Consider the following 23,330-nt stretch of genomic DNA (forward strand, 5'->3'; position numbering starts at 1 on the left):
GTGTAAGGAAAATTAGAAATTTTACATTTGAGTAGGGATCACAGCTATACTAGTTGACATTTAATCCCTACTTCAGTCATAGCTATACTATTGACAGGCTGAAGTAGGAATTTTTTAAAAAGTCAGCTAGTATAGCTGCAGGTGTATATGACCTTCCTTGTTTCATTGCTTTTTTTATCTGTGACCCCTACTCAAATGTATAATCCTTATGCTTGCAAATGTTTAATTGTGGATGGTAGCTCAGTGTATGAATTAGAAATAATAATCCATGAATCGAATACCAATGAATTAGACGTGCATAAAATGATTATCAACATACTGTCAAGCTACAAAAAGCAAAGAACAGAAGAACTTATAAACAAGCAAGAAATTTTTGATTATGCATCAATTTTGTATAGTATATAATTTCAGCTGTTGAACTGATGTATGCATGTATCCCCTTATTGTGGATTATACTACACAGTGAGCCCAACACAAGCTAGTAGTAGTAGTGATGGTGGTAGCAGTGTGGTGGGGCCAGTGGTTGGTGTGATAATGGCACTGTTGATCATTATAATCATCATTGTTGTGGTCATCGTACTATTGCAGTAAGTTAACGTATAACTAGTTCACAGTGCATTACAAGTTTTGTAAATTTAAGGTATTACAAAAAGGGTAACTTAAAATTTATATCAAAAAGAAAAAGTGAATCTGAAGTGACTACAATGACCAGCATACCAATGAGAGAGAAAGTAGAAAAGAAAATTTCAGAGCCAATGCCAGTAGGGCCCATTCAGGCAGAGGAATGGCCTATCCAAGATGCCTCCTTTAGTAAGTGCAAGAGTTAAAGTTGTCACTTAAAGTAAACTGCTACTGTCTTTCATGTAGCTATTGGTATAGAGTCTGAAGAAGTGAACTCATCAGTTGGTCAACCAACTACACTTCCCATTGGTCTCCCTGATGTCCACAAACCAGAAATCACTTGGATGAAGGATGGAAGACCAGTTAATCATCCAGTACTCCCAGATGGTTCCCTGTTTATAACAAACACTGACATTAGTGACCAAGGAAAATATACAGTGACTGTAACTAGCCATGGAAGTGTTGCCTCTGAGAACATCCATCTTATTGTATGCAATCCTCAGCTGCCTGCAGGTTAGCCTACAATAGATGTACATTAGCTTGTATTGTACTCCTTGTGTTTGTTATAGACAACACTGGACGAGGAACCATTAAAATGGAGGATTTTGCTGAACATGTGGTTTTATTGAAGGCTGAAGAAAATTCTAAAGTTACTGAAGAATTTGAGTCAGTAGTTGTCGATGCACCCTACACTCATCACGCTGCACAATTAGCTCGCAATAAGGCAAAAAATCGCTACAAGAACATAATACCCTGTAAGTTTCCAATTTAATGATCCTAACTCACAGTAGTTTATACTGTTTTAAGATGACCATTCCCGAGTAGTATTGAATCAGCAGGATGAGCTTGTTGGCAGTGATTACATTAATGCATCTTTCCTTGATGTAAGCTAGCAATTAGTAAAGATGGACGACAGTTACTGTCATCACTTTAGGGCTATGGGGAGAATAAGGCATACATTGCAGCACAAGGTCCACTTGGTTGCACTGTAAATGACTTCTGGAGGATGGTCTGGGAACAAGAAGTCGTCACAATTGTAATGTTGACCAAGTTGGTGGAAGATGCTAAAGTAAACAGAAAAACATTGCTGTGTAACAATCTCTATATCTTGCTGTTTTGTTGTATAGATCAAATGTCATCAGTATTGGCCCAACAAAGGGTTCGACATGTTTGGCGACATAAAAGTGACACTACAGAAAGAGGAACAGTTGGCAAACTATTGTATCCGTCAGTTGTTTGTTGAAAAGGTAAATTTTTGATTAATAGTTATAGAACCAAACCTGAGTTACATTAGCATAACATTTTATCTATAGGTACCAGGTGTTAAGAAGGACATTCGTGTGGTGAATCAGTTTCATTTTACTGCTTGGCCTGACCATGGTGTTCCGAAATATGCAACAGCTCTTCTAGAATTTCAGAAAAAAGTTGATAAACATTACAAGCGTAAGAATGCTAAACCAATGTTAGTTCATTGTAGGTAAGTAAACACTTTCACCAAAAATGCATGCAGTACATAATTGAGTATCTGTTAGTGCTGGTGTTGGGCGTACTGGGACATTTATAGCCATTGACAGTGAGATACAACGCGTAAAACGAGAGAGCATTACTGATGTGTACAACTGTATACGGAAGATGAGATTCTGGAGAAAATTCATGGTGCAAACACTAGTAAGGCCCAATGTATTCTTGCTGCATTTTAGTAATGTACTTGCTTATGTATAAAGCCACAGTACACCTTTATTCATACTGCTCTGCTGGAACATATTGCTTGTGGAGATACTTCAATTGCTGCTCCGTTTAACAATGTTCAAGACAAGATTGATGAGTTGTCAGCTGTAAACCCAAAAGCTGGCAAGACAGGATTTCAAATTCAGTTTGAGGTACACAATTGTTTCATGGTCACTGTTTGTATTGTAGTACATTAGAAACTTGTACGGACTAGTTCCAAAGAAGGTGATTTTATGTATGTGGCAGCAGTGTCATCTAAAAATAAGGTCAAAAATCGAAGCCAGAAATTATTGCCACGTAAGTGTGTTGATATATTTACCACTGTTACTGATTTAGTTCTGTCATTGTGTGTACAGCTGATTCTGCAAGAGTGATTGTACCTCAACCTGATGGAGGCTCTGATTACATAAACTTTTGCTTCATTGATGTAAGCACAGATTGATATTTACTGAACATGTCTGATATATATGGAAACACTAGGATTATCGTCAAACTAAAGCATTCTTAGCTGGACCAGGACCCATGCAAACTACAGCAGCAGATTTTTGGAGAATGATTTGGGAAAAGAAGTCTCATGCAATTGTTATGCTGGGCCAGCTAAAGGAGAATGGAGAAGTAAGTTCAGCAAATTCCAGCATCTTGATTGTACTGACTAATTTATCACCATATTAGGAATCCTCATTCAAGTATTGGCCCAATGAAAACAAGACTGTGGAATTTGACCAGTTCTTAGTTGAGACAGCTTCAGAAGATGCATGGGACAAAGATGTAGTTAAACGCACGTTTAAAATAACCAACTCTAAGCAGGTCAGTGTCATGTTGGAGTTATTTATACTTTCTTACACTGTTGGTTATTGACAGGATGCTACTAGAACCATAACTCAGTTACACTATGTGGAATGGCCTCAGCATTCCTGTCCAAGTACATGCACTCCCATAATTGACCTAATTGAGACAGTGGAGCGTGTCCAACGTAAAACAGGCAATGGACCCATTACTGTGCACTGCAGGTACTGTGTATTTTTGAAATCTTGTTGTTCATATCATTTTGTGTAGCGATGGTGTTGGACGTGCTGGAACATTCTGTGCACTGATGGTCAGTATTAACCGGTTCAAAGCTGAGCAGATGGTGGATGTGTTCCGTACTATCAAGACCATGCGTACTCAGAGACCTGGGATTGTGGCAAATGCTGTAAGCTGTACTGGAGCATGGTGTCTTTATTTGCCTTGATATGTTTTAGGACCAGTTTGAGTTTATCCACAAGGGACTAATCACCATGTTGCAACGCTACTCCCCTTATGCTAACTTTACGGATGGAACTGAAGTTTAATTGCTATGCTTTTCTACTATTGATGAAACTGAAGTTTAATTCACTGTAAATATTTCTCTGCTGCACATTTTTTGTTTGTATTTTAGCTATCTATATTGACCCATGTAGAATGCTTTGCTTAAATGTAAAATTTATCACAAATTTGAGCACATAATAAATGTTTATGACTGCTACAAAGTACGCTATGAACTGTTGATAAATAAATAGTAAAAGCAAAGTACACTGTACATGCACAATTGTCTGCTGGAGTCATTGGTCTAAGCATCCTCTGCTGCTTATTCCCATTTCTTATTCCACTACTGTGTAGGTATTGATTTGCGAGTAGCATGTAATGGCTTTCTAGTTCTGACTAAATTAAAGTCCTTTGTAGTGGCTTGGTCTTGGACAGCTGGATTGAATGCAGTGGCACTGTTCATACCGTTCTTCGTTTGTAGCACTTAGGGTCTTAAGAAAGGTGAAATGCATACAGTATGATGCTTTCTTTTGACATAAGTAAAGTAATGTATGATATGTGCTGTGCTTGTCACAAACTGGTTTCTTTGCTTGTTGTAGAAGTTCCTCTGGATCCTCAATACTTGTAGCCTCCAAACTCAGCTGACACGGGGCCCCTTTGGTACCTTCTCCATAGCTCTGGGAAACTACTATGAAGAAGAAAGGAGGACAAGCTGCTCCACTAGGGAGACCATTTCCACTACTACTGAGTAATGGGTGTACAAAGGCACTTTATTCCTATACAGATCCTTAGATGCAGAATACTAGATAAAATCTAATCTACCTTCTAGAATGCCTCCACCTTCCAATCCTCAAGTGTGTTTTTCAGTGAAAGTCCCTGGATATCAGTCACTTCACCAGCACCACTCCAATGTCATCAGAGTTGCCAACTGAATCCTAGCTTTCTTCAATCTGTTGTTTCTGTCAGTTAGCCATATCTTACTAACCTAGTCTGGTTTGTTCATCTTCAGCAGCAAGCAAGAACTATTCTGCAGCTGGATGCAGATAATTTCCTCCCAGAGATGAAATCATTACTGAAATTGCACTGACATGTACAGCTCATTTTTTATCTTTTGACATGAATACGAAATGTTGCAATGTAACATCAGTAACTATTTTACCACCCATACCACATCCCTCCATTCATAACGCTTTCCCTATTTCTTATAATGGTATTAGTTAATGTATTAAACATTTATTTATTTTTGCTTTAAATGTAATGGTGTATAATGCTGCAGCACATGTTGCTGTCAGACCTTCAGTGCTGGTCACTGTAAAGCACTAATAATAATAATAATAATAATTGAAAATACTGATATTTTGGTGGCAGATCACCAGTTTACTGCTCTATTTGCTGGAAAGAATGCTGGCACTGTGTAATGGGTGGAAACATGGAGTACAAGTGTAATAGCCATTTTACTTTTCGGTAATTGACAGTTGGGGCGAGCATTCAAAATAGTGCAAAACAGTTTTATGGTGTATCTGGAACCATTCTATCGGTATGTGCTTAATCATAAATGTGTTACAAAAAAGCAAACAACAAGTATAAGGAAAAGCAATTATGAGCCCTATATAGATTACAGAAATATATATATTTATAGTAATGAAACAATGGATGTTAATTATCTATACCTGCAGCTATGCTAGTGTGCATGTAATCCCTCTTTATTCAGTCATGACCATAATCATGTATATATATAAACACTAAAGTAGGAATAATATGTGCACTAGTATATAACTACAGGTGTAGGAGACATCCCTTTCTCTGTCATATTCCTTTCTGTGATCCCTCTAGTTCCCACTTGAGACTTGTAGCTACTTGTTATCATCAAATACAGTAGTATTATTTTAATTTATAATTGAGGGTAGAAATTCTTTTAATAAAGCTATATATTATATTATAATTATGCTATATATAATACAAAAACCAAGTTCTGATTGTATTGGTAAATAATTATCTAAACCAAAACAGCCAAGCTGTAAAAAAGAGTGTGACCCCAAAAGGGCAGGGTGAAAAAAGATGAGAAATCAAAGGTGGTGGCCAAGAAATGGCTGTGATGGTAGGTTAATGGCAATTATAACACAAATTCACCTGAAATGTTGTAATTAAAATTTTTGCCATTAACCTACCATCAATCATTTCTTGGCTGCCACCTTTGATTTCACATCTTTTTCACCTTGGCCTTTTTGGGGCTGCACTCTTTTTTTTTACAGCTTCACTGTATTGGTTTAGATATCACTTCTTTTTGTATTGCAAGCCACAAAGCTGGCCATAAACTGGCTTTGGTGCTTCTTTTTAACTTGTTTTCTCTTTACTGCAGGAATTGTGGACCAAAAGAAGCAATTGTGTGTATAGCTTTTTGTCTGATTAAATATTTGTATATTTTAATACTGAATGATTATCACATAGTTAGTAAGGTAACTTCTTACACAATTGAACTATAGCTGAAACTCTCATTGTTTGTAGTTGAACTCTTTTCAGGGTGACTTGTTTCTAGCTGACTCTCTACATGGTGATTTGTTTCTAGCACATATTTCTACTGGGTGATTTGTTTGTAGCTGATCTTTATAGGGTAACTTGTATCTAGCTGATATCTCTACAGGGTGATTTGTTTCTAGCTGGTCTCTCTTCAGGGTGACTGCTCTATTAGAATGACTGCTCTATTAGAGTATCTCGATCTCACACTTGCTAATTGCTAAAACTATTATTGTCAGAAACCAAAAAAACAGCTGAAAAACAAGACAGTTAAAGAAAGCTACCGTACAATAGCTGTAATAAACCTAACTCAGTGATTCTTTTACTGCTACTCTACTGGCCTAGCACATCACATTATTTCTAGATGTACGCATGCTAATTGAACATGTGACCTGCTTTTTGTTAGTTTACATGGTGATGAAATAGAAAAGAAAGGTAGTATTGTCAGTATATAGGTGTCTGTTTATACTGTCAAATTGAGCTATGATTATACAGGCTATAGCCATTGGAGGCCAGTTCAGGCTGACTGATACATATGTACAAATCAAAAATTAATTCGGCACCATGCACTAGTGTCCCTGCTGTACAGTGAAACTTCTATAATGTGATACTCAAAACCTGTGTTGATGCCTTTGCTATATCACTCAGCTGGCTTATTTATAACACAATAATTAACATTCTCAGAAATATAAGCCTCTGTGAAACAGAAGAACCAATCAAGATGACGTTTGCCCTTGGTAGTAATATTCACTCCAGAGTCAGCAAACTCAGTACTGTCTGACAGAGGAAAGAAAGTCTGCTTGTATACATACAAATAACCAGCTGCAGATCTTGGCAACATTAGAGTAGTATCCATACCTGGAGAAAAAATCCAGAAACTTAGTCCACCATTTATATAGCCCTACAATGCACCCTTAGTTGTTACATCATCACTTTTGTGCCATACTAGGATTTTTCAGCAAAGTGATCAGTGGTGTGACACAAAAGAGTGCACATTACTTAAGAGACATATAGTGCGGTCCCTCAGAAAAAAGAATGTGACCAACAAAAGTACTTCACGATCCAATCTTGAGATAGCCATTTTTTATTTTGTTATCTACTTGTTGATTACAATCCAACTAGTTTAATTTTCTTTATTACAGTCCTTAAAATCCAATGAAATGAGGCTTGCATGTTTATTATGTAATTATACCTTAATTATTGTTAAAATGTGTCTCTTCAGCTTGCTATTTTCTTAAATTACTTCCAGATCATCTGAAATTGTGACTGGATCTGCAAAAATGGGTCTTATAGCCTTTCCAATTGCATGTACTTGGCAATCCATAACTTGACTTGTGTGCATGGTGCCAGCCTGAAATTTGGTCACCTTGCACTCCTAACAACACTATTTCTGAATGTAATTTAAGACAACACATTAAGCATATGATGAGTTATGACTTGAGAACTCTTTTCGCAGATCTGGTCACAATTGCTTTCAGATTCAATCTTGGCACACTTACATTTAAAAATTTCCCTGGGGGAGTACTGATGCCCCAGACCCCACTAGCTAGTCAGATATCCCTACAGTTTTCCTCTGTACTGGTTTACTGGTACATTACTATACAAGCCCTCTTTGTGTATCACCTGGTCTCAGGTTAGGGATAGTTGTAAAAATAGTTTTTTTAGCCACTGAAATTCAGTGGTTAAGGGTTTAGCATACCCTGGTTAAAGCTTTGGACAACTTTTTTGTCAACAATTTTTGTGTACTTTTATTACTTGGTGACTGTTCTATTAGAGTATTTTGATATTACATCATGTTTGTTTTTCCTTGTAAGTCACATGTAGTTGTCACTACAATTTTTTAAACCATGAAAGGCTTGAGCTATAAGGGTTAACCTACACAGCACAGACTGATTTTCAAGCCATTCTCTTGCAGTCTACCCTGACAAAAAATTGGTCTTCTTGTATGCAATCTTTTTGTATCTCAATAAATATTATTAGATTTGTGCCAGACTTGGAGGTGAATGCACCTCATTTATATCCTTAATATATGTCAGAGTTTGTAGCAATTGAGATGGAAATTTGCATTTTATACTGGTTTTTTGTAAAGTACAAAAAGAAGAAAAATTAGATCCCAGGATTGGCCAGGAAAAGTAAAGAAGAAGAAACAATGTGGTGCATACCAGCTTCTGCATGACACACTACCATGTGTCTTGAGACCAGCATTACAATGATTTATTTTAGTACAGGAAAAAGCTGCCATCCTTCTATTAAAGCATCAGTGTTTACTTGTCTACCAGCAGTCTGTATTGTGTCATGCTGACTTTTTCTCCAATCAATTTATATTAATCATCAGTTAGACCAAGCCAGTGCAAGAAATTATTTGGGCTTGTGCCAAGTATGCCAGCACAATTTTGAGCATAATAGGCCAGCAAAAGCATCAAGTGTTATATATACCAGCATAAAAAGACAACTATTTTCAAGATTCTCAATTAAAATGTGTAATTCACATGCCAAAATGACAGCATAACATGACCACACTACACAGTATTACTGGATTTCATATGGAAAAGTTCAATACTGTTATTTTTAATCTTAGACTGCATGTTGCGGGGAATCAAGTCACCACTGGGTCTGGAATTTTTTCTGCATTCTTCATGTTTCAGCTACAGTTTCTGACTCCCTGTATTCACAGGCTTTAATTTAAGCCTTCTGCCCTTCTCACAGGTCCCTAGTGGGATAGCATTCACAGAATCTTACTTGGCTGATTACTCAATGCTTTGCAGAAATAAGAGTCAAGATACTCTAATCAATTGCAGTCAGGAGGGGAAATATTTCATGAATCGCCACCATCAAAAATTTTTAGAGGGAACGTGTTTAAAATCTATCATGCACTTCAACAATGCCACTTTGGCAAAGCTGCAAACTTTGAGGAGGGAAATTTTCACATAGCAGCCAATCCAAGAAAATCACAAAAATTTCCCCCTCAGAAAAACCCACTATGTGGTAAGTAGGCACAGAGATACCCCTCATCAACAGTCAGGTCAAGGGTCAGGTAGATGTCCAGGGGAGGAGAAACATCAGTGTAAGCACAAAATAGCTAAGCGCATTAAAGAAAAACCAATGTGAACATAATTAAAGCCAGCAATAGGTGTGACTTGTTGACTTCCCTTATTGCATGAAGACAACCTTTTTAATGACACATTACCATTGGGTCACAACCTCCAGCAGCTGAAAAGAGAGGTGGTGAGGAACTTCCCATCTCCACATCATATATTCTCTGGTCATACGCCCTGCTCTTCTGCTATTTATTATAATGATAACATGCAAGTTGCCAATGGTAAGAAATGATAAGAATGGGCATATGGATTAAAAAACTATGCATCGAAGTATACATGTTGATGAGAAATACCATAGGACCTCCATTATCCGAACACCATACCTGTGTGCCAGTTAAATCATAAAAGTGTTCAGATAAGTGAATTTGTTTGGATAAATGGAGCCCATTCATTTATATACAGAGTTCTGTCCAACTACTCTAATAGAACATACACTTACTCTAATAGAACGTTCACCTATTGACGAAATACTCTAATAGAGCAGTCACTTATACTGTTCGGATAATCGAGATTCGGATAATCGAGGTCCTACTGTACCCCCCAAAACAGTGTAGTTGGCTCAAGCCTAAGATTCAGCAGGAAGCCAACAAAGAGATTCTGTATCACGTTATTGACACAATCTTACAACCTGTGAAATAAGCCATCCCTTGTGCAATCCTAATGAATCTCCCAATTGGTAGTAGCACACCTTGTAACAAAACAATGGAGTTTTGATGGTCCATGCATCATCATATATAGGGATGTCAGATGTACAAGGCTATAGTTGTACAATAAATCTATATAGTGTCTTTTAGAATCATTCAGCTAGTAGAAAGTTAAATATGTGACCAGATTTTACAAAACCAATCCAAATCGCACATCAGACAAAATCAAACTAACACCACCAGTGGATAGCTACACTATCGTACTACTAGTTTTGACACTCAGTACTACTCAAACTACACGAGGCTGGTTTTACCAGACGTCTTTTCTGGGTGGTGTGGAGTGCTCAAATGGCGGTTTCAGGCCTTGTGAAGGACCTGGCTTGGCAAGAATCTGTGGTTTACTGATGGACAGCCTTATAATGTTGGCCAGACGTGTTCTCTGTTGATTTTGTTACTTATCAGCCACTAAGGAGCCAGCACAGCCCTGTAATCTCGTGTCTGGACTCCAATCGTGGTCTGCCTCCATTTTGAGGTCTATCTCTGGTTTTAACAGACGTCTTTTCTGGGTGGTGTGGAGTGCTCAAATGGCAGTTTCAGGCCTTGTGAAGGACCTGGCTTGGCAAGAATCTGTGGTTTACTGGTGGACAGCCTTATAGTGTTGGCCAGATGTGTTCTCTGTACATATCAGCCACTAAGGAGCCAGCACGGCCCTGTAATCTCGTGTCTGGGCTCCAATCGTGGTTTGGGGTCTATCTCTTGCCCTCCCCGCCGCCCCCCACCCTCCACACTCGTGATACTACTTTGCTCGTCCAACTGTTCAGATTTTCTATCTTATTTGGTGGGAAACTCTACAAGCAGCTACAAGTATTGGAAGTGGCCTGAAAGGTAACAGATTGATGCATCTTTTGTGGAAATTTCATACACGTGCTTGCTATCCTTGGAGAGTTATGCTGGCTTCAATTATTTAAAACCGTTTATCTCGAAACTTCTGATGTGCCATTTGGACCGTTTTTCCAAAATCCAGTCACATATAATGTTTTAATTTTACAATTATTGGGAGTGCATGCACTATATACACTGAAGGCGCATTTGGGCTTGATCATATCTAACCAATACTGCTAATAAACGATGAAAGTATTGTGAGAGACTAGTTTCTGGTTGATTTTTTTGTGGGAAAGTGCTAACCTTTATGAAACCTACCATATGACTATGTGGTATGATTCTGTAATTGGTTAAATATTATTGTAACTAGTTAGTGACTAATTTGCCATTTAACATGTTTTTACAGCTCTTCCCAAGATCACAGATCACCCAACAGGTGGTGATGTACCAATGGGAAGAAGCATCACTCTCATGTGTAGAGCTAGTGGTCTAGGAACACTAGTATATTCCTGGGAGAGAAGAAGTTCTGGTAGTAGTTGGACTACTGTTAGCAATGATAACACAACATCATACACTACTGATACAACACTGACTATTGGAGAGTACATGTACAGGTGTAATGTGAGCAATGAGGCTGGATCAGTTGTGTCTAATAGTGCTACTGTGAATGTGTATGGTGAGTATTGTCTTAACAGGTAAGACATGATGACACAAGTGTCCACAGGTCCTCCAGAGATCACAAATCACCCAAAAGGTGGTGATGTACCAATGGGAAGAAGCATCACTCTCATGTGTAGAGCTAGTGGTCTAGGAAAACTAGTATATTCCTGGGAGAAAAGAAATTCTAGTAGTAGTAGCAGTTGGACTACTATTAGCAATGATAACACAACATTATACACTACTGATACAACACTGACTATCGGAGAGTACATGTACAGGTGTAATGTGAGCAATGAGGCTGGATCAGTTGTGTCTAATAATGCTACTGTCACTGTGTGTAGTGGTACGTACTAAAATCACAGTCTTAGTGTATGCTAGATTGCAAGTAAAAGTGATAATCAACCTTAATACATTGTCTATTTCAGGCCTATTTCCTCACATTATCGCTCACCCTACTGATACAAGTGCTGCTGCTCCATTCAGTGGTGTGTTCACATGTTCTGTTACTGGATGTGGTCACCTCAACATCACCTGGTACAGAAGAGGAGGTTCACTACCTACCAAGTCAGAATCTACTGAAGTATCCTCCCCAACAGTCACAACTAGTACACTTGTCATTCCTAATGTGACCAGTGATGATGTTGGTAGATATTATTGTCTGGTATGGGCTAATAGTACAGCATCACGGTCAAATGATGTCATACTTAATTTCTCAGGTATGTACATAATTAAGAATACTCTCCCATATGGCAGTGTATATTGTAATCTGTACCAAGACAGCCAAATATTTAAAATCCACTTCAAAAAGATTGGCTTTATACTGTAATTAAAGCCGATCTTTACAATGACATTGACATTATTGACTGACATTGCAAATCGTGTAAATTGTTACCTAAATGGCTCAAACATCATTGCAGCCATTTCTTTGCCACCACCTGTGATTTAACAACTTCTTTCACCCTGTAGCATTATAATGGTTCTATTTTGTGTGCCTTGACTGTTTAGCATATTTAAACCAAACTTGGTACCAAAATTGCCTTTGAACTCTGCCAAATTTCAAACCAATAAGATAATGAATATAATATTATGTTTATAGAAACTTTTTAAATGTATGAAAAGAAGAGGGATAAAAAGAAGAAAAAGCAAAAAAAAAATCCCATTTTTAAAAGTTCATACATACATCAGGAATCCCTGGAGCAGTTGTGCTCAAATTTGGTATGCAGACTACTAAAAGTGGAGGGAATTTTCGTAGCAAAATCATTTTATTTTGTAAAAGCAGCATGGGGGTATGTATGCATAAAAACCTGTTGTACTCCCTGCTAAGTGGTGTACCAGTTTCTTGGACTGTGTGACATACTTTGTGTCTTAATCTGAGCATGTACCCTTAGATGGTTTCTTTATCATTTCAAACAATAAATGTTCCTTGTTAATTGTTCTTATTTGGCTTTATACCTTTGGCTGAGGTTGCACAAATATGTAGCATTGCAATTTCCTATCTTCTTTATTGTATGTGCTACTGATATCAAGACTCACGGTAGTGAGTCGCGCGGCCAAGAAACTACAAAGCGCACGCCCAATTAAAAGACGCGCGGCCACTACTGTGAGTTATTTACGTGTAGGGCCGGTTTTGCAATATTAGTCCTAGATTATGCAACATCTCTCAATAGATTTGTATTGCGTTACGTGATAAAAAAATCTTTAGGAGTAGTCATCATCATAGTTTTCTTGCGACCTCGCTAAAATAAAAAAGTAACCATCGCAAAATAAAAAATAGGCATATTTCACTTTATTTATCTATCTTATGTTACAACTACTGTCATGTTATACCAGTCAACATAGTCGTGTTTGTATAGTCCATCTAGCACTGACATTATCCAATCCTGGTTTGCCTATACGCGTATTTTCTTCAATCAAACCTCTAATCCCTACAATAACTTTTAAAGGCACGACGTGGACACAAACTCTAATGCCTGATAAACAAGTTGTGACAAAGTGCTGAACCGTAAGTTCCCTAGGGATGGCGTTTTAAGCAGAAATCTTTTAAATTCCATTTAGTGCCACACCCCATGCGAGCGTTTATAAATCGCCAGTTGTCTTATGGTGTGAAGAACAAAATCACTAGCGAAGGTGCTTTAAGCATACTCTTCAATTCTCTATTTACATGTAATTTTTAATAGATTAACCACAAAGGCCGATAAGGTGAATACAAAAGGTAACAAGCCTTTAGGGGTTACCACCTCTATGTAGTGTTTACCATGTAGCTTGTGTTGTGGCTTTCATTAAGTATTATGCACACACAAATGGTGCAACAAAATTTTGTAATGGATTGCTCGAATGTGGTTGGTGGTGTTGTGGCTCGAATGTGGTTCATGGTTTGCCAGTGACCATGTATGAGTTGGGGTTGTTCCACACAACTTACATAATATTCAAATTTCATGATGGCCATGAAAATTTCTTGCCATATGGTAAACATACAACAATGTGTAACAACGTTAATCAACATCACATCAAGACTTGACTAAAAATAGTTCCAGCAATAGTGATGATTTCTTGTATGTCAGCATGACGATACTGAGACCTGTAAAAGAATAAGCAGGCACTGAAGTTAACCTTAAATTAAACACTCATGCAACTGACCTGGAACATTGGTCGCAACACCAAAAACACTTGTTTCGATATCTGATGACACAATCCAGCAGGCACTGAATTAAAAGAGAATGTACAAAAAATCAATATGCCGGTCTGTATCAATAATAGCATGGATAATCAAAATGAACAAAAATTATATCCCAGGCTAAGTGAATGAATAACATAACTGTTGGGTAAGCATGTCAAACCTGAACATTAGGACATTAGTCAAACAAAAGTATGCTATCACAACTTGGGTCATAATACAATGTTTGTACCACTGGACTTCACACTGGTTGCCCAAAAATTGTGCCATTCCAGGACAACAGCATAATTATGAAACAAATAGTTACTACAACACAGAAGGCTTACTGTTGTACTGTCTACACTGATATACCATAATTTAAAAACATAACAGGTAGGCATTAAATACAATACACTTAACATCTGGGTACTAGGAAAAAATCACTAACATCACAACATGTAAACTGACCTAGAAATTAACACCCTTGATGCCACTACAGTCTACACTGGATATTTGTTTGAACCCATCAACACTATACCCGATACATCTGAGTAGACTGACCTGCAAATTCACATCACTAGTATACAGTGATAATTGATAGCTACAAAAACAACAATTGCAATAATACAATTCTTCTGTACGTCAACTGACCTGAAATTCATGATACTCGATACCGAGACCTGTAAAAGAATAAGCAGGCACTGAAGTCAACCTTAAATTAAACACACATGCAAACTGACCTGGAACATCGGTTGCAACACCAAAGACACCTGTTTCGATATCTGACGAAACAATCCAGCAGGCACTGAATTAAAAAGAGAATGTGCAAAAAATCAATATGCCAGGCTGTACCAATAAAGGATGGATAATCAAAATGAACTAAAAAAAAATATATCCCATATGCAGGTTAAGTGAGTAACATAACTGTTGGGTAAGCATGTAAACCAGAACATTAGGTCATTGGTCAAACAAAAGTACGCTATCACAAACTGGTCACTGATAATTGATAACTACAAAAAGAACAATTGCAATAATACAATTCCTCTGAACGTTAACTGACCTGAAATTCATGACACCTGTATCTTTGTTCTTGCATGGTCTCAACTTACATATGTACCATGATCACATTCAACTGCTAGTGGATAAACCAGTATGACCAGATGGCCTGCAAAAACCAACAAGCAGGTGTTAAATACAATACACCTAAAGCCTGAAATATGAAAAATATTATATAAGCATTATTCCACACTGATATAGTAATAGATTATAGGACATTGTGGAACTTGCCTAAACGTGTAAACTTGAACACGAGGACAACTGCATAATCTGGACACTTGGAATTATCCAATACCTGATGAACAAGTTAGTACTAATGACATTCACTTCAACATTTTATCCCAGCTGGGTGAATCTCTTGTAACTGAGTAAAAAGGTGTTTATTTTTCACCTGCAATCAAAGTTCTACATTTCGATCTGTGGTTGAGTGTACATAAACTGACCAGGAAAATCAGTATGCCATAGCTGGGGTATGGAAATGGTTCCTTTCCTTCTGTTGTGACATTACTTACAGCTGACTGGTAAATGATCATCGATGTCCCCGTGGACCCCAACAATGAGTATATCAATAACTTCACAAGTTGGAATGAATTTCCTTTCAACATGTGGTGGAATGAATTTCCTTTCAGCATCTGGTGGACAGGTCCATAAACCCTATCGCACAAGCACGGTGAATCAGTGTGTGGCGATGTGACACGTTACACAAACTTCACTCCTCGTTTCGTTAGCATTCAAGACCGGCATATATCATAGAGTACCTCGATCAGTATTCTTGACTCTTACTTCTTCAAGCGTTGCTCAAGCGATGTAGTTTCTCACGAGGGGTTCGAGTTTCTCATTAAAGTCGAGCCGATTAAAGTACGTCTCACCATCTAGTTACATTCTTAAACCATTTTTTTTTTCAATTTAAAACCACGTATCACGAGTGTCCGCTTCAGGTAATTAGGAACTTTCCACGAGATTTCCCCTATATAGATCACGTGTTAGTTGTGAATCCGGTGGATTCTGGTGGTATACATGGTTCAACAATGCGGTAAGTGTACATGTGCTGTCAATAATTGTTTGTGCACTGCTAAACTAAGCTATTTTTGTGTGATAAGCATGCTTGAGGAAGGGTCTGGGGGACGACACTAATGTTTTGACAGCAGTTGATGATGGCCAGGAAAAGAACTGCGAGAAGAACTACTGTGATAGTGTGATAGTAGGGAAAAATTCCCACCCCTATAGCTCTGCCTAGGGGCATTATCTACAGCTACTGTATTATGTTGCCGATATGTACATCCGGGCCAAGAATAAAGGTGAAAGTGGTAGTAAGGTTCAATCCTATTATTCTGCTGAACAGGCAAGGGAGTCTGGGACTCTGGAGGCATGCTCCCTCAGGAAAGTATAAGTACTACAACTTTTTTGTTTTAATTGCTTCATCAAGTATAAAAATTTCAGTCAAAAGGTGATGATCGAGGCTCTGGTCTTATGCACTGGTTGGAGTGGTTGTATCGATACTGCACTGTGGCAACCTTGAGGGGTTAGTGCTGGCATTATCCTTGGAAATACTATTCCATCTCCCCGAGTCTTGATGATTGAGTCCTCCATTCCTTTCTCTGCTGCTCCAATCCTGAAGTTGTGACCACAGTCAAAAGGTGACAATCGAGGCTCTGGTCTTGCATCTATACTGTACTGCAACACCCTTGAGGGGTTAGTACCGGCATTGTCCATCGCAATACTGTTCCATCTCCCATATACAAGTCTTGATGGTTGAGTCCTCTATTCCTTTCTCTGCTGCTCTAATCCTGAAGTTGTGACCAAAATAATAAAAAATGGTTATAACATGATAAATGATTATGGTGATAACAATTACAAATGTATTTATAGCTGTGTAGCAACTGTAAACTAATTAGTCACTTGCAAGTTTAATTAGGTGTCTGAAGCATTTAACATGCACAGATACGAGATATATTCGTCACATGCAGGCAGTAAAGATAGATTTACTCTAATAGAACAGTCATACTACACCGTAAATTGTGACTGGGCCTGCAAAAATAGGGCATGTGGGCACATGATTTTTGCATACTTTTTAAAACTTCCATCACTGATAACTTTTTATACCATTATGCTATGGCAATGCAATTTTCAGCTCTTATGAGGCATTTAAATGGCTTTATATGGAAAGTTACAGAATGAAAATATTCTGTTCCAATACTGAATTACGACCTGTAGTGTGACGGGGTGTAGTATGTGCCCACATGTCCTGTTTTCGCAGACCCGGTCACAATTCATACTTCCGAATTTACGGTGTTATGAAACAATCATTATTATGTATGGATTTTACTGACTCTCCAAGATAATATTCTGCATTAATGTTAATTGCTCATTTCCAAAAAAAAATTACCTTTTAAACCAAATGTAGAGTCTATCACTGACAAAAATGAGTGATATCCACCCCAAAAACACCTTCGCTGTAAAAAAGGCGCGCCCAAGAAACTACAAGTACCTGGAACACAATGTAAAAAAACAAAAAGAAAACAGCTCAGCTGAAGTGAAAAGTAACTGGTAATTTAATGAGCTGATATCTGAAGCGGCCAAGAATACAATTACTAAAGTTTAATCCATACAAGAACACCTTGGCTATAAAACAGGTGTGTACATGAAAGTAACTGGCAACTGAAATGGCTGATATCTGAAGCGGCCAAGAATGAATGGTCATATACAACTAATTCAAAAATTTAACACTGAACCTTTATAATTCAGCTGTGTTCTATATTCACTCTTGCTGCATCGTAAAGTAATTTCTTTTAACTCTAATTGGCTGATAATTTGGCCGCCTTTTTTTGCTCTATTATATACTGACTATTAAAAAAGGCGGCCAAATTACCAGCCAATTAGAGTTAAAAGAAATTACTTTACGATGCAGCAAGAGTGAATATAGAACACAGCTGAATTATAAAGGTTCAGTGTTAAATTTTTGAATTAGTTGTATATGACCATTCATTCTTGGCAGCTTCAGATATCAGCCATTTCAGTTGCCAGTTACTTTCATGTACACACCTGTTTTATAGCCAAGGTGTTCTTGCATGGATTAAACTTTAGTAATTGTATTCTTGGCCGCTTCAGATATCAGCTCTTTAAGTTACCAGTTACTTTTCACTTCAGCTGAGCTGTTTTCTTTTTGTTTTTTTACATTGGGTTCCAGGTACTTATAGTTTCTTGGGCGCGCCTTTTTTACAGCGAAGGTGTTTTTGGGGTGGATACTATGTACTTGTACAGATTGATAGGTCTCAATTTAGCAAACAAACAAACAAACAGATTCGCACTCTAAGCTTGATTTTGTATGGTTCAACTGCTATTCAGCTCAAAAGGCAAAAGCTCTTAGCTATTACCACATCTATGTGATTATAAGCCTTTTCCATAATGCTGTCAGAACAAAAAATGGCGACCTCTATTTGGGGACTCTAATGTTTTCAAGTACAGGTGATGTTGGGCGACAAATAAAGATTGATCGTTTGTGTGATCCAGGAAGAAGATATCAAGCTAAAACTAACAGGTATGGATATAATGCAGCAGAATAAAATGGTTTAAGAGGGGTTTTGAAGATTACGGCTGATTTTAAAGGTTGAGTAGAAATAACATTCCTTTATATGCGTTGTAACCATACCTGGTAACTTGGCTTCAATGTCATCCTTTATTAACAATTAAATAGTTCACGAAAAACTTATGGTCATAGGACGCAATACTCGAAAATATAAGAGTACCCCAAATAGAAAACTGATGTGATGTCCTTATGGAAAAGGCTTATTGGAGAGGCATATTATAATCATGTGAAGCAGGCAAAGTTTTTCCAGGCTTTTAAACTATTGCTCTAAATTTAGTTTTTTGTATACCTGCCAGCACAGAATAGTTAGTAAAACTCCTTGGATGCTCTGTAAAAATTAACATAGAGTAGTTTGACAGTTTATAATGCTGAAACACTACAAAGCAACAAGAAGTGATAAAGTGTTGTGTGAAATTAGCACAATTGTCCAAGTGAGTCTGGAGATACAGGTAAACCCCATGTGACTGGGTCTGGGAAAACTGGTCTTATTGCCAATGACAGCAGATTTGATTTTTCACCAAGAACACAAATAAAAGCTACATGAATAGCTATCAAATTTCATAATCAAAATCAGCTACGCTTGAGTGGTCTGCTTTTGCTGGCTGCGTTTCCCAAGCACAGTGCATGGCAACGGTCTGAGGCCCCAATGGAGCTTTGGCCAGCCTCAGGGGTGTAGCCAGGATTTTTTGAAGGGGGGTTCCAGCACCAGCATTGAGTTACTAGAAGCAGGAGTCTGGGGGCGCAGCCCCCAGCCACTGAGAGACTTTCAATATTTTAATAAATCAAAACTCAGCAAATTGCTATATTTTATGCAAAAAGTACATTAATTATGATGCATTAAGTGCCCCTGGGATGAAGGTAGTACTAGATAAAGTCACTTAGTGGAAACAGACAGCATAACATATAGAGACGCATATAGTAATCTGTAAGTGATGGTTATATCTCACTGTGGTATAGAAGCCATGAATCCACTGATACAAATGACAATCAAAACAATATAACGGCTATACAAATATGCATAGCATGAATTCATTTTGCCTAACACAAGTGATAAATTACTGGACCGGAGCTCTGTATCTTTAAACACTGCACACCAAAGCTATAGCAGTATAAGGTCATGCTAAGTTTTGCATTTAATGTTGGAATGTCTGAAAAACTTTATAATATTATGGACAGTATTATGTATTTACATGCATGTTCTATTAGAGTATACCTGACTGCTCTATTAGAGTATATACCTGACTGCTCTATTAGAGTATATCGATCTTTTTAACAAGTTTTGAAGAGGGCTAATGTTACCTCTGTAAATCCTTCCCTGAGAGATGAATGTAAGTTTTATCAATTGTTGTGCTGTGTCATTACACTATATTGCTCACTCATTTTGTCCTGCCACACTAAATGGTGTGTTAGGATCCTGCTTGCAGAAGTCTAAATTTTACAGGGGGGGTTCCTGAACCCCCCGGAACCCCCCCTCCCTACGCCCCTGAGCCTGGGGATGGCTGTGTGTGGCTGTAAAGCTCTGTGGTGTTGAATAAAGACCTGTGCTGTAAATGTCCTTTCATTTTAGCCAGTTTTGATACCTGAATGACTCATATCTTGGCTTAATTCATTCATACGCCTTCCTCCATTGGTGAACTACAATACACTGAATACTTAAAACTGGAATTTCTTGACACTTTTAATAAATAGGTGATAAGACTGGTTTTCCCAGACTGGGTCACATATAATGCAGCTGTTAGTTATTCATTATAATTCAATTTGTAAGTGATAATTAATAAAGATACGTATGGTGCATAAATTTGATGTGACTTGGTTTATGAAGCGTGTTTAAGCAAACAACTATGTAAGTATACAGTGATTTATTGTTTAATGACTTTTCCTATTGAATAAGAGTTTGTTTAGCTCATGTGGATGAATCAGAAAGGTTTAAACATGACTTGTTTACCTACATGTATATACGAGTCCTGATCTAGACTATGCATATGTGCATTCCACACTCCACCTTCTAGTGCATAATTTTGTTAATATAGGTTTGCATCCTAATGCATGTGTAGTGATTTCTAATCCTTTAATACACCTTCAAACAAGCAATCAAACGTTGTCCATGAAGTGTATACCAGATACTAAAAGTGTTAATTACACTTGGGAGAAGAAATGCAGTACTCTTCCTTCAAGAGCACAAAGAGTTAACACATCTAATCTGATCATTGTTAACATTAAACCAGAAGACTCTGGAGAGTATCGATGTGTAATAAGCAACTCTACTGGGAGATTATTTTCTAAATACGAATCAGTTGCTGTGAAAGGTAAAAGTTTTAAAGTACAGTACATATGTATTAATAATGTCTTGTTAGCAATCTTAAACCTTGCTGTACTATTGTAAAAATAGATTTTCCAATCCTTTGTAATATTATGTATATATGTACATGCATACATATGTGTACATGCATACATATGTGACATTTGCTTCAATATGATCAAATTATATAATTATCAGAAATGTTCTGTTCTTAAAGAAATTTTTGAGATGTGTACTGTATTATATGATTGCTTTACAATTACTAAGAAATGAAGTTTGTGTTTTACTTTATTCTTTAGTAATTCCACCTAAAGTTGTGCGGCAGCCTTTTTCTGTAGTTGCCAACTTTTCATCAATGATTATATTCAAGTGCAATGGCAAGGGATATGGACAGAAACAAGTGACATGGCATAAAGATGGTTTATTACGATTACCAACTACTGCTGTTACAAGTGTATCTGAGTCATCAAATGAAATTATTGGCACACTAAAGGTTTATGAGGTCATTGGACACTACAAAGGATACTATTACTGTAGCATCAGCAATACTGCTGGAAGAGTAAATTCCATACGTGCATACTTGAACATAACTGGTATGGTTTCTTAATGTGAAACATTTTATTATAAATTTTATTCCAATTTTTAGTGCCTCGTCCTGAAATTGTAAGGCCCCCACACCGAATCAGTTTGCGACCCGGTAATTCAGCTTTCTTTGAATGTTTAGCTTGGAGCTACAGTGGACTAGTCTATGACTGGTACAAGAGAAGTACTAATATTTCCACCAATGCAGTTATCTCACACAATAGATGGTCAGAGGATGGTAGTTGTATTAGTACCATTTACACACTGAGCATTTCCAATGTACAACTATCAGATGAGGGTTTGTACTGTTGTGTGGCCACCAATGATTATGGGAGTGTGGAGGAGTGTGCTTGGCTGGAAGTAAATAGTAAGTTAATTGATAGCATTACAAATGTGTAAAAACTTTATTTTATGTTTCCTGTTAAATCACACACTTGTCTGTTGAGTAGCAGTATTGGCTCTCATGGCTGCACAACACGCTCAGTAGTGCCAGTTCAGAAACAAACCATGAAAATTTCTCATGATGAAACACTATAATGCATGCCAAATTCTTTGAGATACCTGCCTGTATCATTTTCATGTTTTTCTTGTTCATTGTGCAACACACAAATAGCTTGCACGTGCTTTTCCATTTTACTTTAAACATGAGGAGTTATGCGCTACATATGTAACATCCACTTTTTGGGTTATAGCATTAGTGAGTTACATATTATTTTTTTTACATTTTTTGTAAAGTAACAGTATAAACTTTGTTTTTATGCCTACTACATGCACAGACACCATTTAGAGAGATTTTATAGAGCTTGGTAACTATAAAGGTACAAATGTTTCTGGGACTACAGGCAATGTGTAGAGAGCTTGGGTACAAACGTTTCTTAACTTAAAGTGGAATGAAACTTTGATATAAGATGAAGAAGTTGCAACACAAAGGAAAACAAACTTGTAATAAAAATGTGATTGAGATGTGTTAATAGGACAGTCACAGCAAGTGGCACAATTGTCTAAAACAAAAAAAAACCAAGACCTTCATAACTAACACCAAAGGTTGTAACTGTTGAACCACTGCTATGAATTCAAAAAAAAAAAAACTACCATTGGAATTAACTGCATGAGAAGTTATGCTGTTTTAAGGAGTGGTTGAATGTGTGATGCAAAGCTAACATGATTGTCTAGTGGTTGTGTTTTGTACTGTGTTTATTGTTGTGTGTGTGCTCTGGTAGGGAAGAATGGATTTTGCTGACTACCATAAAGTTAAACTAAAAATCAATCAATCAATCAAGCTGTGTGGCTCCTTAGGTATTTGCCTAGGCTATAGATTATCTATGGATCAAGTCAACATCTGGTCTGGCATTTATTCTGCATTCAACAGAGTTTTGGTGTTATGTTTCTAGCTGACTCCTAGCTACACAGATTTTTGGTAGCCTTTCTTGCAGATCCCTAGTGGAATAGTTATATACATCATCTATTGACCTTTTTGTTTCTTGTCTAGGAGAATATACAATTTCCTTTATGCAAGTAGCTATGATGCTCATTGCTTTAGGTTATGTTAATAACCCTATAATGTATGTGGGCTGAGTAACTTTTGAGCTGGGCTATTGTGTCAGTTCATATACAATGCTGTTATGATGTTATACTTGCTTATATACAATGTCATATGTTAGTGTAAAACCTTGAAAATATTATAACTTAACTGAAACTACTGCAATTATTTTTATAGCTACTG

The 23,330-nt window shown here is 37.3% G+C and overlaps 1 protein-coding gene and 1 long non-coding RNA gene across 4 annotated transcripts; one reads left to right on the plus strand and one right to left on the minus strand.

Annotated features, from left to right (window-relative positions):
* Positions 1–411: 411 nt before the first annotated feature.
* Positions 412–3,709, plus strand: LOC136267669 (receptor-type tyrosine-protein phosphatase epsilon-like). The gene is made up of 17 exons (XM_066062817.1): positions 412–587; positions 641–810; positions 868–1,134; positions 1,191–1,376; positions 1,429–1,505; positions 1,556–1,690; positions 1,749–1,868; positions 1,935–2,098; positions 2,154–2,289; positions 2,346–2,501; positions 2,547–2,646; positions 2,706–2,776; positions 2,830–2,964; positions 3,022–3,156; positions 3,211–3,359; positions 3,406–3,541; positions 3,591–3,709. The coding sequence occupies exons 1-17, from the start codon at positions 427–429 to the stop codon at positions 3,678–3,680; spliced, it is 2,388 nt and encodes a 795-aa protein (XP_065918889.1). The 5' UTR covers positions 412–426; the 3' UTR covers positions 3,681–3,709.
* Positions 3,710–13,822: 10,113 nt separating this feature from the next.
* On the minus strand, positions 13,823–16,023 carry LOC136267057 (uncharacterized). Of its 3 annotated transcripts, none has more exons than XR_010706470.1 (8): positions 15,849–16,023; positions 15,584–15,794; positions 15,436–15,531; positions 15,145–15,294; positions 14,825–14,889; positions 14,553–14,764; positions 14,069–14,133; positions 13,823–14,009 (listed from the first exon to the last, which is right to left on the minus strand). It is a non-coding gene; the product is annotated as an uncharacterized lncRNA (long non-coding RNA). The 3 variants fall into 3 exon arrangements; XR_010706471.1 differs by having other exon boundaries at positions 15,145–15,249; positions 15,372–15,531; XR_010706472.1 differs by having other exon boundaries at positions 15,145–15,249; positions 15,849–16,022.
* Positions 16,024–23,330: the final 7,307 nt, after the last annotated feature.

Source organism: Dysidea avara, chromosome 9 (assembly GCF_963678975.1).
Source record: "Dysidea avara chromosome 9, odDysAvar1.4, whole genome shotgun sequence".
NCBI lineage: Eukaryota > Metazoa > Porifera > Demospongiae > Dictyoceratida > Dysideidae > Dysidea > Dysidea avara.

Excerpts from the sequence above, each read along its gene's own strand:
- LOC136267669 (XM_066062817.1), top strand. The coding sequence starts at position 427 with ATGCATGTATCCCCTTATTGTGGATTATACTACACAGTGAGCCCAACA. Across the intron at positions 588-640 it reads GTGGTCATCGTACTATTGCA|GTATTACAAAAAGGGTAACT; the intron begins GTAAGTTAACGT and ends TGTAAATTTAAG. Across the intron at positions 2,647-2,705 it reads AAGCCAGAAATTATTGCCAC|CTGATTCTGCAAGAGTGATT; the intron begins GTAAGTGTGTTG and ends TTGTGTGTACAG.